Source organism: Podarcis cretensis, assembly GCF_951804945.1.
Source record: "Podarcis cretensis genome assembly, chromosome: 10".
NCBI classification, from domain to species: domain Eukaryota; kingdom Metazoa; phylum Chordata; class Lepidosauria; order Squamata; family Lacertidae; genus Podarcis; species Podarcis cretensis.
In genome coordinates this window covers 6,217,997-6,236,280 of record NC_137179.1, presented here as the reverse complement: position 1 = coordinate 6,236,280, position 18,284 = coordinate 6,217,997, and the positions used below count along the sequence as shown (strand labels likewise).

The following is an 18,284-nucleotide window of genomic DNA, read 5'->3' as shown; positions in this document are numbered from 1 at the left end:
AGTCACGAAATTAAAAGACGCCTGCTCCTTGGGAGAAAGGCGATGGCAAACCTAGACAGCGTCTTAAAAAGCAGAGACATCACCTTGCCAACAAAGGTCCATATAGTTAAAGCCATGGTTTTCCCAGTAGTGATGTATGGAAGTGAGAGCTGGACCATCAAGAAGGCTGATCGCCTTCTTGCTTTTGAATTATGGTGCTGGAGGAGACTCTTGAGAGTCCCATGGACTGCAAGAAGATCAAACGTATCCATTCTTAAGGAAATCAGCCCTGAGTGCTCACTGGAAGGACAGATCATGAAGCTGAGGCTCCAGTACTTTGGCCACCTCATGAGAAGAGAAGACTCCCTGGAAAAGACCCTGATGTTGGGAAAGATGGAGGGCACAAGGAGAAGGGGACGACAGAGGACAAGATGGTTGGACAGTGTTCTCGAAGCTACAAACATGAGTCTGACCAAACTGCGGGAGGCAGTGGAAGACAGGAGTGCCTGGTGTGCTCTGGTCCATGGGGTCACAAAGAGTCGGACACGACTAAACGACTAAACAACAACAAGGTTATTGTATTTTAGTGTTCTGTTGGTAGCCGCCCAGAGTGGCTGGGGAAACCCAGCCAGATGGGTGGGGTATAAATAATAAATTATTATTATTATTATTTTTAGGGACGCGGGTGGCGCTGTGGGTTAAACCGCAGAGCCTAGGGCTTGCCGATCGGAAGGTCGGCGGTTCTAATCCCTACGACGGGGTGAGCTCCAGTTGCTCGGTCCCTGCTCCTGCCAACCTAGCAGTTTGAAAGCATGTCAAAGTGCAAGTAGATAATTAGGTACCGCTCCGGCGGGAAGGTAAACGGCATTTCCGTGCGCTGCTCTGGTTCGCCAGAAGCGGCTTAGTCATGCTGGCCACATGACCCCGAAGCTGTACGCCGGCTCCCTCGGCCAGTAGAGCGAGATGAGCGCCGCAACCCCAGAGTCGGCCACAACAGGACCTAATGGTCAGGGATCCCTTTACCTTTACTATTATTTTTTATTATTATTATTATTATTATTATTATTATTATTATTATTATTATTATTATTATTATTATTTTGTATTACCCCCCTTCCCGCCCCCCCCCCTAAATTTATCCAATCTTCCTTCATGAATTTGTCCAATTCTTTTTTAAAGCCATCGAAGTTGGTGGCTGTCCCTGCCTTCTCTATTTGTTATTATGCCTTACTTTTTTTTCATATTTAGCTTTGTAAACTTACAAAACCCAACCAGTCATTAAGAAAAGTGGCGGGGGGGGGCACTGGCTTGGTCAGTACCAGGAGAGGCCGTCTGCAAGGAATCCTGGCCCCAAGTTGTTTAGTTTTAAATATCAGCCACAGAACCTAGAAATTTGCTCGGTAGCCAAAGCCCCTTTGCAGCTGCATTTTGCTGCAGCTTCTAAACCAGATGCGATGGTGGCCCCACGCATTGCGCATTACAGCAGTCACACCATGAGACCACCAGGGCATGGAGCAATTTTCGAGTTTCAGCTTCGACTGTTGCACATCTCCTCATTTTCAATTTTGTGAGAACCGCCTGGAGGACCCTTGCTAACGAGGGGCCAAAAAAATGCCAAAATCGGAGAAAGGCGTTTGCGGCAGCGAGTTTCGCGTGTGAGGCGGAGGCAACAGCAGCCCCTAGGGCTTTCCGATGCTTTCAACACCGGCAAGCCCCCTGCCCGCCTGCAATGCCTTCCTGCCCAAACCCGGAGCGATAAAGGAGCCAAGCTTCTCCTGATCACGAATACTCACTCGCTTTTCCGCTTCCTGGACAAGAACGATCTGCCCCTGGTTGTTCTTGCACCAGAGGGGCGTGTGTTCCGTAGAGATGGATTCGTCGGCGGAGGCAAAGAACGCCGAGAGGGTCTCAATCACTGTCTTGGCTCTGGTGTACAACGACTGGCCCTCGCGGTTGCGGAGGACGAAGCTGACACAATAGGAGCTCAGCGAGCCAGCGTTGAGCTTCTTCTTGTAGCTGCACCAGGTTGGAAGCGGGGCAACGGGAGGGAGAGAGAGAGAAGGAAGAGACTTTACAACCGTGAAGTCCGAAGGCGCCTCGTTCAAGGAGACGCCCTCCATGTTAGGATTAGGATGTTCCGTTCCACCTTAAAACAGATGTGTCACATGTCTGTTTACTTCCAGCACAGCCTGCTGGGAACTTCTGTTGTGTATAGCTTTTGCTTATGCTGTTTGCACGGACACGAAGGGAAGCAGGCATGTTTTTCCTTTGTCCTGATGATGAATAAAATGCTTGTTAATACGCTTTACACAGCCTCTGTCCGCCACTTCTGCTGCGAAGAGTTCTTATCTGAAGGAGCGTCTCCACCCCCATCGCTCTACCCAGACACTGAGGTCCAGCTCTGAGGGCCTTCTGGTGGTTCCCTCATTGCGAGAAGCCAAGTTACAGGGAACCAGGCAGAGGGCCTTCTCGGTAGTGGCACCCGCCCTGTGGAACGCCCTCCCACCAGATGTCAAAGAGAGCAACAACTACCAGACTTTTAGAAGACATCTGAAGGCAGCCCTGTTTAGGGAAACTTTTAATGTTTGATGTATTACGGTATTTTAATATTTTTTTGGAAGCTGTCCAGAGTGGCTGGAGTAACCAGAGCCCTGACTGGTTACTCACAAGCAACCACCACTGCCATCTGACAGCTGTAAAGCTTACTAGCCAGTATGGCTGTGTGCGGATCCAGAATTGGCCTCCACAGTCATTTATGGACTCATTGTTAAAATCGTGTTTACGGAAGAGAATCTATGAGTAATCGTCAAAGAAGAAGCAGCAGCTCTGCCCTCTACTGTCAGAGGCAGCAACGCTTCTGAAGACCAGTTGCTAGGAACCACCGGAGGAGAGATGGTTGCTCCTGCGCTGCCTCCCCACATGCATCTGGTCGGTGACTGCAAGGCCAGGATGCTGGCCACTGATGGGCCATTGAGGGCGCTGCTTGTTTTCCGGCATTTAACCAGGGCACATCCACGAGAAAGCTGCCACTTACTTCTTCCCGACTTCTGCGAAGGCCAAGGAGTGGACCGTCTTGCATGTCACGTTTGGGGGGAACCTCTGCTCCGCCTGATTCGCAATGGTCCTGTTGAACGCCAGGTACAGGAATCTGAGCTTGGACCATTTCTCAGCGTACCTGATCAGGGTGGAAGTCTTCCCTGTCCCTGAGGAGGAAACGGAAACTCTTTCCACAGTTCCAAAACTGTAGCGTAGATCGTGGCTGGAGCAAAAGCTGCTGGACGGCTGACCACGTGGACTGGGGTTGATGGGAGCGGGAAGTCCAACAAGACTTATTTAGATAAAGAGCTATGTTCTGGCTAGTTACAGTGACGGAAATTGAAGCAATAACTGGCTGTACTCTGTCAATTCAGATGTATTATTATCATCCTTTTCATTACGTATTTATTTATACCCTGACTTTTTCCCTGACAGGGACTCAAAGTCTTCTATACATTATAAAATACAGAATAAATATACAGTGGTACCTCAGGTTAAGTACTTAATTCGTTCCAGAGGTCTGTACTTAACCTGAACCTGTTCTTAACCTGAAGACCACTTTAGCTAATGGGGCCTCCTGCTGCTGCCGCCACACGATTTCTGTTCTCATCCTGAAGCAAAGTTCTTAACCCAAGGTAAAATTTCTGGGTTAGTGGAGTCTGTAACCTGAAGCGTATGTAACCTGAAGTGTCTGTAACCTGAGGTACCACTGTATATTCTATAACATATATAAACATTACTCTTCAGCCAGGCCTTTGGCTTATTAATATTCTACAGCCTTTTAAATGTGTCTGTGGGAAGCGGGGCTGTTGGTTTGTGGTTTTCGTCTGAATTATTAACTTGTGCTTTTATCTTGTATTTTTATTCTGTGAACTGCCCTGAGATCATGTTATGAAGGGCAGCATAATAATAATAAAATAATGATGATGATATATGAATCTGGTCTACATATACTAAGTAAGTTTATTCGTGGCCTGAATAAACCAAGGAATTGTCACCAGAAAATGCCACAACCATCACCAGAGGGTAGGGAGAGTTCAAAAGGCGCCATCAAGCAGCCATTTTAAGGCCTGTACGCTTAAGGCCACAAAGTAGTATAAACACCGGCAACTGGGAAACACTGGCCTGCGAGAGCTCCAATTGGAGAACAGCCTTGACCAAAGGTGTCATGGGCTTTGAAGACACTCGAACTCAGGACGCAAGGGAGAAACATGCTAAGAGGAAGCTACATTTGGCAAACCCTCACCGTGATCAACTCCCGCCCAGAAACCTATGTCCCCACTGTGGAAGGATGTGTGGATCCAGTATTGGCCTCCACAGTCACTTACGGACTCACTGTTAAGACCGTACCCATGGAGGACAATCTTACTCGGCTACGAGGGATCGCCAAAGAAGAAGAAGACGACTCTGTGTCGACTTAAGCCACCTTACCTGCAAAAGCGATGATTTTCATAACCTCCCCTGGTGCAATTGCGTGATTTAAGATATTCTGCTGTTCACAAGTGAGTCGTGTATCAGGGTTGCTGAAGAAAAGGACCCAAATCAACATGGATTAATGAAACGGCATGGAACACAAACCTAGGCAGCATCTTAAAAAGCAGAGATATCACCTTGCCGACAAAGGTCTGTATAGTTCAAGCTATGGTTTTCCCAGTAGAGATGTATGGAAGTGAGAGCTGGACCATCAAGAAGGCTGATCGCCAAAGAATTGATGCTTCTGAATTCTGGTGCTGGAGGAGACTCTTGAGAGTCCCATGGACTGCAAGAAGATCAAACTGATCCATTCTGAAGGAAATCAGCCCTGAGTGCTCACTGGAAGGACAGATCCGGAAGCTGAGGCTCCAGTACTTTGGCCACCTCATGAGAAGAGAAGACTCCCTGGAAAAGACCCTGATGTTGGGAAAGATGGAGGGCAGAAGGAGAAGGGGACGACAGAGGACGAGATGGTGGGACAGTGTTCTCGAAGCTACGAACATGAGTTTGACCAAACTGCGGGAGGCAGTGGAAGACAGGAGTGCCTGGCGTGCTCTGGTCCAGGGGGTCACGAAGAGTCGGACACGACTAAACAACAACAACAGAACATGGCAATCAAATGAACCCCCGTTCTCCGAATCTGTGGCAGCCCCAACCTGTCCCGCGAGGGAGAAAGCTGATACAGGAAATTTTCCTCCCTCTCTCATCACACCAGAACTCATCCAATGAACCTGAAACGTTGGAAGATTCAGGAGGGCTTGCAAGGCAAGCTGGCAATGGCCGCTGTTCATTTCAGCTTTTGATGTAAAGACAGCAAGTACCTGCACTGAGGGCCTCTTTCGTATCCGGAGCTGCCCCATTCCGGCTCGACGAATGTGGTGCCGTTGTTAGAATTCTCCAGGAGATAGAGGCAGTAGAAAATGCTGTAGTGAAACCTACATGGACGCAGAGAGGAGGAGTGTATGAATCGAAAGAGGTCCCTAACAGCATTAAGCGAGGATGGAAAAAACAAACCTAGGTAACAATATACAGATGTCAGCATGGGGGAAATCATGGAAGGGGTATTTGAGATTCACAGCATGTCATACATTAAAAGAAAATGTTGCGAAAATGATGTCTCACTGGTATTTAACCCCGAGTAAATTAGCAAAAATGTATAGGACAGGTTCAAATATCTGCTGGAAATGTAAAGAAAAAGAAGGCACCTTTAGCCACCTGTGGTGGAACTGTAAAGTAATAAAAGAATTCTGGGAAATGATTAATAATTAATAATAATTTATTATTTATACCCCGCCCATCTGGCTGAGTTTCCTCAGCCACTCTGGGCGGCTTCCAATCAAATGTTAAAAACAATACAGCATTAAATATTAAAAACGTCCCTGAACAGGGCTGCCTTCAGATGTCTTTTAAAGATAGGATAGCTGCTTATTTCCTTCACATCTGAAGGGAGGGCGTTCCACAGGGGGGGCGCCACTACCAAGAAGGCCCTCTGTCTGGTTCCCTGTAACCTTAATTCTTGCAGTGAGGGAACTGCCAGAAGGCCCTCGGAGCTGGACATCAGTGTCTGGACTGAACGATGAGGTTGGAGACGCTACTTCGGGTATACAGGACCGAGGCCGTTTAGGGCTTTCAAGATCAGCACCAACACTTTGAATTGTGCTCGGAAACATACTGGGAGCCAATGTAGGTCTTTCAAGACCGGTGTTATGTGGTCCCGGCGGCCGCTCCCAGTCACCAGTCTAGCTGCCGCATTCTGGATTAGTTGCAGTTTCCGGGTCACCTTCAAAGGTAGCCCCACGTAGAGCGCATTGCAGTAGTCTAAGCGGGAGAATGAATTGAATTTTTTTAAAAAAATAACATATACCGTATTTTTCGTTCTATAAGACGCACTCGACCATAAGATGCACCTACTTTTAGAGGAGGAGAACAAGAAAAAAAAAAGTTCTCTCCTTCTCTGCTCAGCACCTCTCCAGTAAAGCAGGAGGAGAAATGGAAGGGGCTCCGTTTCTCCTCCCGCTTCGCTAAAGGGGCGCTGCGCAGAGAGTGAAAGCTGCGCAGCAGCTCTCTAGCGAAGCGAAGCCAAGAGAGCAAGAGGGATCAGTGCGCACCGATCCCTCATGCTCTCCTGGCTTCAGTGAAAGCTGCGCAGCCTGCATTCGCTCCATAAGACGCACACACATTTCCCCTTACTTTTCAGGAGGGGAAAAGTGCGTCTTATAGAGTGAAAAATACGGTATATATTGCATACCACTGCTTCATTTAAAAAAAAATCAAAATCAAAGGGGTTCACTGCACAGAACACACGAAACCATACAATAAAACCATTTTAAAGAGTTAAAGACAGGTATCAAATTAACTACTGCAGAAGGTTATATCCTTAACTTCCTCTGCAAAGGCCTGGCGGAACGGAAAAGTTTTCAGCTGGCGTTTAATAGTTGGTACAGAAGGAGTCAAGTAAAACGTGCATCTGCGTTCAAGGATGCAACTTGGGTTTCGCCGCCGCTGGGACCCTTGACTGTCCTGCCCCCCTTTTAAGCCCCTCCCTTGGCAGACATACCTGTTGCTGATGTGAATCTTTTTATCCCGCATGGCAAACAGCACAGTGGCCATGCAGTACAGAACTTCCATGACGTCCACTAGCGAGAGGCTTGAGCTGGGTCTCCTAACGGAAGCCACCAGCTCCTGGACGTCAGAGACACCTCCAGAGATCAGCACGATGGTAGCAAATATGGCCCAAATGTATGGAGGCTGGAAAGGATATTTTAAAAAACAATAATAATTAGGTTCATCACAAAGTTTTATGTTTTATTATGTTTTTAGATGAAAGGGACGCAGGTGGCGCTGTGGGTTAAAGCCTCAGCGCCTAGGGCTTGCCGATCGAAAGGTCGGCGGTTCGAATCCCTGCGGCGGGGTGCGCTCCCGCTGCTCGGTCCCAGCGCCTGCCAACCTTGCAGTTCGAAAGCACCTCCGGGTGCAAGTAGATAAATAGGGACCGCTTACCAGCGGGAAGGTAAACGGCGTTTCCGTGTGCGGCTCTGGCTCTGGCTCTGGCCAGAGCAGCGATGTCACGCTGGCCACGTGACCCGGAAGTGTCTCCGGACAGCGCTGGCCCCCGGCCTCTTAAGTGAGATGGGCGCACAACCCCAGAGTCTGTCAAGACTGGCCCGTACGGGCAGGGGTACCTTTACCTTTACGTTTTTAGATATGTTGGAAGCTGCCCAGAGTGGCTGGGGCAACCCGGTTAGATGGGCGGGGTACAAATAATTTATTATTATTATTAGACTTTAGAAATGCAATTTACCAGGCCTAGTTCCAACATGGAACCAGAGAACCATCTGTCAAAGGATAACAGAACTTACTGTGCTTTTCAGTGTACAAGACTAGGTTTTTTAAATTTAAAAATTAGGTTCAAAATTGTGGGTCGTCTTATACACGGATACAATCTCTCCCCATTTTCTCATTTTGGAGTCCACAAAAATAGGGGGCGTCATACATGGGGCATGTTATACAGGGGAAAATATGGTAGTTCATTAACGCAATGCGTTTTGAGCACTTGAACAGCATGAAAAAACCAGGCACCCACCAGACGTTTGAGATCACAATTCCCATCAGTCCCAGTCAGCGTGGATGATGGGATTCGTAGTCCAAAATGTCTGGTGGGCAGCAGATTGGAGAAGGTTGTGTTACAGAAACACTGATCTTGCGCTTAGAAGAGGGCGGCTTCCAACAAAGATTAAAAATACATTAAAATGTCACACATTAAAAACTTCCCTGAACAGGGCTGCCTTCAGATGTCTTCTATATGTCAGTTAGTTGTTTGTCTCTTTGACATCTGATGAGAGGGTGTTCCACAGGGCAGGCGCCACCACCGAGAAGGCCCTCTACCTGGTTCCCTGTAGCTTTGCTTCTCACAGTGAGGGAACCGCCAGAAGGCCCTCGGAGCTGGACCTCAGTGTCCGGGCAGAACGATGGGGGTGGAGACGCTCCTTCAGGTATACTGGACCGAGGCCGTTTAGGGCTTTAAACAACTTAATTTCTTAATTTTGGGTTTTAAAAAATAGGGGTCTTCTTATACATGGAAAAATACGGTAATTCACAAAGGCTGATGAACCTAGTACAGCAACACCCGCTTTCCAACACGATAATTGTTTGCACCAATGGCTCTCCCCCTTCGTGTCCTCTAGGGAACCCCCTGATTCATGAACCACTGATTTAGACCTTCCTGTCACCTTTTCCCAGTAGTGATGTATGGAAGTAAAGCTGGACCATCAAGAAGGCTGATTGCGGAAGAATGGATGCTTTTGAATTCTGGTGCTGGAGGAGACTCTTGAGAGTCCCATGGACTGCAAGAAGATCAAACCTCTCCATTCTGAAGGAAATCAGCCCTGAGTGCTCACTGGAAGGACAGATCCTGAAGCTGAGGCTCCAAGACTTTGGCCACCTCATGAGAAGAGAAGACTCCCTGGAAAAGACCCTGATGTTGGGAAAGATGGAGGGCACAAGGAGAAGGGGACGACAGAGGACGAGATGGTGGGACAGTGTTCTCGAAGCTACCAGCATGAGTTTGACCAAACTGCGGGAGGCAGTGGAAGACAGGAGGGCCTGGCGTGCTCTGGTCCATGGGGTCACGAAGAGTTGGGCACGACTAAACGACTAAACAACAGTCACCTTGCATGCTCAGTGCGCCACAAGCCACCCTTTTAATTGAGGTTCCAATGACCTCAAAGCCCCCTTAGTGACAGCCACAAATTACCGTATTTTTCGCTCTATAAGGCACATCAGACCACAAGACACACCTAGTTTTTGGACGAGGAAAACAAGAAAAAAAATATTCTGAATCTCAGAAGCCAGAACAGCAAGAGGGATCACTGCACAGCTGTTCTGGCTTTTGGGATGGCCGCGCAGCCTGCATTCGCTCCATAAGACGCACACACATTTCCCCTTACTTTTTAGGAGGGAAAAAGTGAGTCTTATGGAGCAAAAAATACGGTAAATACACACACAAACACACACACAAATGGGGAAGGGGACTGAGAGCCAGGGAACGGTCAACTCTCCTACGGTACAATGCAATGCACGTTTACTTGGACGTAAGCACCACTGGGCTCAACGGCCACATACTGCCAGGTCCAGTGGGATCGCAGCCTTATTGCAGCAGAATATGCAGAGTGCAGAGAGAATAAGCATGCCACACTTACTCCCGCGTTGGGGCTCGAGAGCTCAGGCAGCCAGCTGGCAAGGCAGGCTTCGGCCTTGGGAAATAGAGCGTGGTTTGTCAAGCACTGGCGGATCGCTCTTGGATCCCAGCAGCGACGGCTCTTTGCAGAAGCAACACATCTGAGTGGAAACAAAGCAAAAAAATAAATATGGTGTTAGTGGAGCCCTCATACACCAGGTCAGGACTGTCTTCACAGGAAATGACATACAGTGGTACCTTGGTTCTCAAACGCCTTAGTTCCCAAATGCCGAAAACCTGGAAGAAAGTGTTCCGGTTTTCGAACTGTTTTTCGGGAGCTGAATGTCCAATGAGACTGTCGGCTATCGTTTCCGGGGCGCCTGCACCAATCAGAAGCTGCGCCTTGGTTTTCAAACATTTCGGAAGTCAAACAGACTTCCAGAAGGGATTAAGTTTGGCACTTTTGTTTTTACTATTTATTTTGCGTTTTTGTTTTTGAGGCTTTTTCAGTTAATTTGTTTTTGTGACTGTGTGGACCCCAATTCAACTACAGATTGACTGATTATGTTACTGCAGAAATGGATAAAAGCCCCCCATCCAAACAATGACTATCATCAGTGCAGGTAGGAATTTTATTTTTTAATTTTATTTTTTATCATCTAAAGTGGTACCTCAGGATGCGAACGGGATCCATTAAAAATATATATCAGATTTTTAAAATTTAAATCGGATTTTTAAAATAAAATTCTTTGGGAGGAAAAATCTTTCTAAAGATAGTTTTCTTTTTAGGTTACATTATAGTCCATAGGCTATTCATTAGGAAATAAGGATTTCTTTTAAGTTTCTCATGTTTGCCAAAACTCAGTCTAAGGGGTTTTTTTTAAAAAAAAAAAAAGTTTAACCACATCAGTTAACAAACCTGGATACGTATGCTATAATGTTACTGCTTTAGTTAAATAAATTGTTATTAAGGAAACGGCTATTTTTCTCCATCCAATAAATTACCACAGAAAAGTTGTCCAAATATAAACAGTTAACTTATTAAACCTCACCATAATTTCGTAATTAAGTGTCTATGTATTTCTGATAGTATAACCAAATCAGTAATTTTCTTTGATATAACTGTAAAAACAACTCTGAAAATTTATTATTCCAAAAATGGAACCTTCATCTGGTTGTAAATGTTAAGAGTATACCAGCAGGAATGAGTCTTTCCGTAAAATAATAATAAAAGTGATTTAAATCGAGTCTTACTGACTATTGATTTAAATCGATTTGATTTATATCAAATCCACCCTGGAAGCATCACTCACCGTAAAAACCCCAGCGGAAAGTGGGTCTGCTTTGGGGTCAGGTCGTATCGTTGCAGGATTGCCTTCACAATCAGCTGGGCCTGGGCCTCGGATTTCAGATACTTGCAGTACAGTTTTTTCCAAGGAACAAACTGCAAAAAACCAAAGCAATGCATCAGCTCCTTTCTGGAAACCGAACAAAGTTTAATTTATGCATTCTTCCCTACCCAAAGGAGTAAAACAAGCAGTGTTAGGAACTCAGATATAGTGACCTCCCATCAGATATCAAGGCAATAAGCAACTATCTGACTTTTAAAAGACATCTGAAGGCAGCCCTTTCTAAGGAAGTTTTTAATGTTTAATGCTGTATTGTGTTTTTAATATTCAGTTGGGAGATGCCCAGAGTGGCTGCGGAAACCCAGCCAGATGGGCAGGGTATAAATAATAATTTATTATTTATTATTCTTTATATAAGCTAATCGTCAAATGGCACCTTAAACCTAGGTTGCGGTCGCCACAACAGACGGTATACGTGCCCTTTTCTCCTGAGCGAAATTTCTTCTTCATTTCATTTCTGGACAGCTTTAGATTTCAAAGGGGAAAAAGGATCTCAAAGCGGTTTACAACACATTAAAACAAACTGTAAAACAATCCAGAATAAAACAAACGCAGGGGAAATATTTCACATCCTATTCTAAATGACATTTAGCTTTCCTACTTAATTGATAGAGCTGCTCCATAACAGAAGTTCTCTAGGAAGCCAGTGGGGTGTCGTAGTTAAGAGCGTCCTACTAGGACCTGGGAGATCAGGTTTCAAATCACCGCTCAGCTAGGAATACCGCATTTTTCGCTCTATAACACGCACCTGACCATAACACGCACGTAGTTTTTAGAGGAGGAAAATCCGTAGGCATTTCCTCCATAACACGCACAGACATTTCCCCTTACTTTCTAGGAGGAAAAAAGTGAGTGTTATGGTGCAAAAAATACGGTATCTCTTAACCCGTGGCTAAGCAAACTAAGGCCCGGGGGCCGGATCCGGCCCAATCGCCTTCTAAATCCGACCCGCAGATGGTCTGAGAATCAGCGTGTTTTTACATGAGTAGAATGTGTGCTTTTATTTAAAACGCATCTCTGGGTTATCTGTGGGGCATAGGAATTCGTTCATATTTTTTTCCCCAAAATATAGTCCGGCCCCCCACAAGGTCTGAGGGACAGTGGACCGGCCCCCTGCTGAAAAAGTTTGCTGACCCCTGTCTTAACTTACCTCACAAAGTCGTTGTGGGGATTAACTGAGGAGGGGGGGGTGAAGCATGTATTATTCTTATTATTTATCGAATTTATATACAGTGGACGCTCGGGTTGCGAACGTGATCTGTGCGGGATGCATGTTCGCAACCCGCAGTGTTCGCAACCCGCAGCTGTGTGTCTGCGCACGCGCAGATTGTGATTCGGCACTTCTGTGCATGCGCAGAGCGCGATTTAGCACTTCTGCGCATGCGCGACTGCCGAAACCCAGAAGTAACCCATTCCGGTACTTCCGGGTTTCAGCGCGTCCATAACCTGAAAAAACGCAACCTGAAGTGTCTTTAATCCGAGGTATGACTGTACTCCCCTATACCCAGAGGTCTTAGGGCTGTTCACGGAACAAAAATCAAAATATAAAACCACAAAATATATAATCAAAATAAAAACCACCACCCAGTAACTCTCCCTGCCCCCCACCAAAAAACACCCACATTTAAAAAGGGCATAGGATGTGAAATCAACCAAAGGCCTGGTTAAAAAGGAACATTTTCGCCTGGCGCCTAAAGGTGTATAATGAAGGCGCCATGCGAACTTCACCCCATGCACTCCTTGGGAGGAAAACGGTGGGATATACCGTATTTTTCGCTCTATAGGACGCGCCAGACAATAGGACGCACCTAGTTTGGGGGGGGAGGAAACAAGGGGGGGGGATCTGAATCCCAGAAGCCAGAACAGCAAGAGGCTTCTGGGATAGCCGCTGGGATAGCTGGTCTAGCTTTGCGCGAAGCCTCCACAGGGCACGGGCAGCCTTCATCCCCGTGCCCTGCAGAGGCTTCGTGGAACTATCCAAAAGCCAGAATAACCAGAGGGAGCACTGTGCAGTGCTCCCTCTAGCTGTTCTAGCTTTGTGCGAAGCCTATGCAGGGCACAGGGAGCCTTCATCCCCGTGCCCTGTGGAGACTTCTGGGACAGCCCGCGAAGCCTCCGGAGGGCAGCGGGATGAAGGCACCCCGCTGCCCTGCGGATGCTTTGCGCAACTAACCCCGAAGCCTTTGGAGCGCAGCGCGAGGTCCCACTGCGCTCCAAAGGCTTCAGGGATAGCCACCGGAAGCCTTTGGAGCGCAGCAGGACCACGCACCGCGCTCCAAAGGCTTCGTGTTCCTTTTGCTGAAGCCAGGAGAGTCTTGCCGCTGCGCTCCAAAGGCTTCAGGTGGCTATCCCTGAAGCCTGGAGTGTTGGTTTCTGCTCGCTTCACTGTGCAGCGAAGTGCTTGTCACGAGACAGGTGTTTACATTCCACAGAGTTGCTGTTGGGTTTTCCCACGGGAAAGGGAGACTGGATGTGACGTACACTGGTTTCCTGTTTTTTCACTGTTCTCACTCAGTGATTCTCTCCGTGCTTCAGAGGAGAGAGGATGCATTTACTGCTCCGGCAGAGGCAAGATGTTTTTCTGTAATCTACCAGCTTTGAAATGTAAATAAAGCAATATAGAGTATGTGCACGTATTCCTCATCATTCCGCTGTGCACGGGACACTGGTGCGCACCGACCCCTCTCGCTTTCCAGGCTTCAGCGAAAGCAACGCGAAGCCTCCGGAGCGTGGAGGGAGCGCTCCCTCTGCGCTTTGGAGGCTTCGCGTTGCTTTTGCTGAAGCCAAGGAGCCTGCATTCGCTCCATAGGACGCACAAACATTTCCCCTTAATTTTTGGAGGGGAAAAAGTGCATCCTATAGAGCAAAAAATACGGTACAGTGGTGCCTCGCAAGACAAAAATAATCCATTCCGCGAGTCTCTTCGTCTAGCGTTTTTTTCATCTTGCGAAGCAACCCTATTAGCGGCTTAGCAGATTAGCGCTATTAGCGGCTATTAAAGGCTTAGCCCATAGGGAAATTCATCTTGCGAAGCGCATCGAAAAACGGAAAACCCTTTCGTCTAGCGGGTTTTTCGTCTTGCGGGGCACCACTGTACATTAAAGCAATAAATATGCCTTTCTGCTTACCTGCTTAAGAAAGCTGGAGGGGCCAGTCGGAGGGAGATATCAGTTGCCAACCTTGAACCCAGAGATCTCCACATGGCCACAATTGAGCCCGTGCCAGTCGCAAAACACGCCTGGCTAATTTCTTACCCAACCAAGGAGGAAGCATCGCTCACCTGAGGGTCAGAGATGATCCGGTGCCAGCGATGAGACACCAAGGTGAGGCTCTGGAAGAGATGAGCCGCGGGCACGAGGGCAAAGATCTCGCGGAGAACCTCGTCGGGCAGCTGCTCTATGTTTCCCCGGGGAACATCCCAACACGGGGTCCCCAGGAGCCCAAAACATGCATCTGGCAGAGGATCGATGTCCAAGTCGGTGGCATCTGGCTTAAGGCTTCTGTCAGCCCAGGGCTTCTCAGATTGCTGCCCTAGTGGTGGTTTTTCATCCTGGTCCCACTGGTCACTGCCCACCCCGAGGTTGTTGGGGCTCTCAGGGAAATGTGGCCGTTTCCTGGAAGCCATCAGGGCTGGGTCCCCGCTGTCCCCGACAACAGAGCAGGAGTCCTCTGGGTCTAAGAAGTCATTGTGAGCAAAAAAGGATTCCAGGAAGTCTACCTCCCGCTTGCACTCAATGTCTTTTGCCGCAACAGCTGCACATCTAGGGGATTGGGGGTTGCTTCTGAAGTAGTCGGTGATGGTGCTTTGGTGGCCTACTCCTCTGACAGAGACTGGAAAGGAACGAAATTGCAGGATCTGTTTCCAGTCTTCCAGCACCCTTCCCCACAACATCTGGTACCCTCCAGATGTTCTGGACCACATTGGTCCTGGCCAGTAGGGCCATTTTGAACGACAATGCCCATTTAAGGTGTACAGTGGTACCTTGGTTCTCAAACTTAATCCGTTCTAGAAGTCTGTTCCAAAACCAAAGCGTTCCAAAACCAAGGCATGCTTTCCCATAGAAAATAATGCAAAATGGATTGATCCGTTCCAGTCTTTTAAAAAGAACCCCTAAAACAGCAATTTAACATGAATTTTACTATCTAATGCAGGGGTCAGCAAAGTTTTTCAGCAGGGGGCCGGTTCACTGACCTTGTGGGGGGCCAGACTATATTTTGGAAAAAATAATGAACAAAATCCTATGCCTAGCAGTTCCTAGCAGTTTGAAAGCACGTCAAAAGTGCAAGTAGATAAATAGGTACTGCTCTGGCGGGAAGGTAAACAATGTTTCCGTGCGCTGCTCCGGTTCGTCAGAAGCGGCTTAGTCATGATGGCCACATGACCCGGAAGCTGTACGCCGGCTCCTTCGGCCAGTAAAGCGAGATGAGCGCCGCAACTAACGGCCAGGGGTACCTTTACCTTTTACTCATTTTACCCATCTTCCGCAGAAACTGCTGCTTGCCTTCTATCACTGTGCCATTGAGAGCTTGCTCAGTTATGGCCTATGTGTGTGGTACGGAAGCTGTACTACCCAGGACAGGATGGGGTTGTGCAGCGTTGTGAAGGCAGCAGAGAGCATTGTTGGCTGCCCACTCTCCACCTTAGAGCAGATTTATGCCACAAGGTGCCATAGGAAGGCACTGGACATAGTAAAAGATCCATCGCATCCTGGTCACTGTCTCTTCGAGCTCCTGCCGTCGGGACGGAGATACAGGACGATGAAGACAAGAACTAGCCATCTCAAGAACAGCTTCTTCTCCAGAGCGATCTCGGCCCTGAATGGGAAACCTGGACTTTGAAAGTCATCTAATCTTCCATGCTGTATTTTTTTTTTTTAAATGATCTTTATTAAATTTTCAAAAGATTACAAATAACAAAACAGACAAAGAAAAAAAGAGGTAAGAAAAAAGTAAAAAGTCTCGAGAAAAAAACCAAAAAGCAACAAAAAAGGTTTCCACCTTTTAAGCTCATTTTCCTTAACTTCTTTTCAAGACTTCCCCACATCTCCCCTTATTGTATTCCATCTTCAATTGTTTAATCAAGCAAGTTTTCCACTTAATATCCTAAAACATAATTTATTTAAAATCACTTAACCCTAGTTTAATTAAGATAATTTTTTATAATTTTTTTATAAGAAACAGTCAAGAAACAGAGTTAAATAAGTATAAAGTTAAAAGTTGGATTTTTTCTTTTTTATGTTTTTTATTATCTTTCTTTGATGATTTTTTGTTGATTCTTCTGTATATGTTCTTTGCATTTTTGGCTATGTTTGTTTTCTTTTTCTTTGTTGTATGTATGTATGTATGTATGTGTCTCTTTGTAAAACCTTAATAAATATTTTATAAAAAAACCAAAAAACCAAACTGGAACACTTCCTTCCGGGTTTGCAGTGTTTGGGTTCCAAGTTGAGTACCAAGGCGTTTGAGAACCAAGGTGCCACTGTAGTTTTAACCCATCCTGGAGGCTGTACCCAGGGCTGCCCCTCAGCCACAAACATCTCCTGCCCTCATTTCCTCACCCCAACAACCTTGTGAGGCGGGTTAAAAGCTGAGACACAGCAATTTGCTCCAAGCTTAACCAACTGAGGTTGCCCACCGCCAATTTGTGGAAGCAAGAGTTTTGCCTATGGCCTCCCCCAAGTTGAAACCCCACCACCTGATATTTAGCAAAGATCGTCCACACAATTCCAGCCCCCCACCACATGCGGCTATACCTCGGGGGTGCTTTTTCGTCCGGTAAGTTGGGTAAAGACCTCTGTGGACGTCTTGGCTCCCTTGTCTCCAACCCAAAGGCTGTGTTAAGGATGAAGCCCCTTCCGGGCTCTGGATCAGAGCTTCACACTCGCAGGCTGTTAGGCGAAGCTGCTTATGTCGTCTCACTGTCCTCAACAAAATGGTAAGAAATCATCCTTTTTTTAAGTGTTAATTCAGTATTGGGACAGCTGAGGCAGTGTTAGAAACTCAGGTGCATAAGCTAATTGCCTTAAATGTAGGTTACAGTCGCCACAACAGTCTAGGTGCCCTTTTTTTTGTTACAATGAAAATTATTATTGCTATTATAACTATTGATTTTACTGGAAGGGCTGGTGCCCTGCTGTTTTTACCGTAATTATCCGTTTGCTTCCAACGCAACTTTTCTATTTAAATACAGTTTTAATTCTGTTATTATTATATTTTTAATTATTCCTTATCAATGTTGTTAGCTGCTCCTGTTTTTATCAGCAAGACACCTCAAGGCTCTGTCAGGGAAAGAAAGGTGAGTTAATATTAAGGATAATGTGCTAAAAAAAAATTTAAAACCAATTAACGGTTTATTAAATAATCGATATTCTGCCACATCACAAAAAGCACACAGCAGTTCACAGCTATGTGAAAACAGTGTTTGAAACGCCCTTTTTTCGAGTTGCATTTTGCAACAGCAAATTTCATTAGTGCGAATAGTTTCTGAGCTCTGAGCGCAGTTCTGTGCCTAAGATTTCGGATTAAAACTGCAGAGTGGAAGGAAAGGGGGACCTTTTTCTGCCTCTGAAGACTGGAGAAGAGACCCTCTTAGGAATATTAGGGGGGGTGGGCAGGGAAAGGAATAGACCCTAAGAAAAATGGACTTAATAGTTAAAACCAGACACACACACTCACCCAAATAAAAAGAAACTTAAAAGCAAAAAGCAGATTATAAAATTTACACACAGGCTCTGAAATGCACACAAACTAACAGAAAACCTATGGATTAAAATGCACAGAAAAAGTGATTTCCTGCCATTTTTAAAGTTCCAGCAAATTTCCTCCCAAAATAAAGATGCAATTCAACCCTAATTTAGTAACAGCCCCAATATATCTCACACCCCACCCCATGCAACCAGGGTTTTAAAGCCATTAGCCCTCATTTGCAGTTAATTAAGGGTGTGGATTAACAATTCTTAGCCTCCCTTTTCCCCTTCCCAGACTCTCACTCTCATCCTGGAAGAAACTTGAAAGCAGGAAAGAGGCGTCGCCTTTGCACGCCCACCTAACCCGCCTCCAGGGTTTTTGCTTCGCGCAGCCTACCTTGCTAGGCGCCTAGGCCCCGCCTTCCCCTGATTGACGCTCCAGCCGAGCCATAGAGCTCGCCGTCCCGCGGGCTCTTCCGGGTTGGGCCGAGCCGCTGCGCAGGCTCGGAGGGCGCGAGCGAACAC

At 46.7% G+C, this 18,284-nt stretch overlaps 1 protein-coding gene and 1 long non-coding RNA gene across 2 annotated transcripts in view; one reads left to right on the top strand and one right to left on the bottom strand.

Annotated features, from left to right (window-relative positions):
- The window catches only part of FBH1 (F-box DNA helicase 1), a 55,087-nt gene extending 36,954 nt beyond the window's left edge, over nt 1-18,133 (bottom strand). Inside the window, exons 1-10 of the mRNA XM_079992297.1 lie at nt 18,063-18,133; nt 16,827-16,991; nt 14,354-14,904; nt 10,978-11,108; nt 9,687-9,825; nt 7,046-7,236; nt 5,310-5,423; nt 4,447-4,538; nt 3,014-3,182; nt 1,773-1,995 (exon numbers count right to left, since the gene is read on the bottom strand). Of these exons, the coding sequence (XP_079848423.1) occupies nt 1,773-1,995; nt 3,014-3,182; nt 4,447-4,538; nt 5,310-5,423; nt 7,046-7,236; nt 9,687-9,825; nt 10,978-11,108; nt 14,354-14,904; nt 16,827-16,991; nt 18,063 (1,776 nt within the window). The 5' untranslated portion in view covers nt 18,064-18,133. The remainder of the gene's footprint in view (nt 1-1,772; nt 1,996-3,013; nt 3,183-4,446; nt 4,539-5,309; nt 5,424-7,045; nt 7,237-9,686; nt 9,826-10,977; nt 11,109-14,353; nt 14,905-16,826; nt 16,992-18,062) is intronic.
- LOC307225326 overlaps nt 1-18,284 on the top strand; it is a 325,653-nt gene that overhangs the window by 153,519 nt on the left and 153,850 nt on the right. The gene's annotated exons all lie outside the window — the stretch shown is intronic.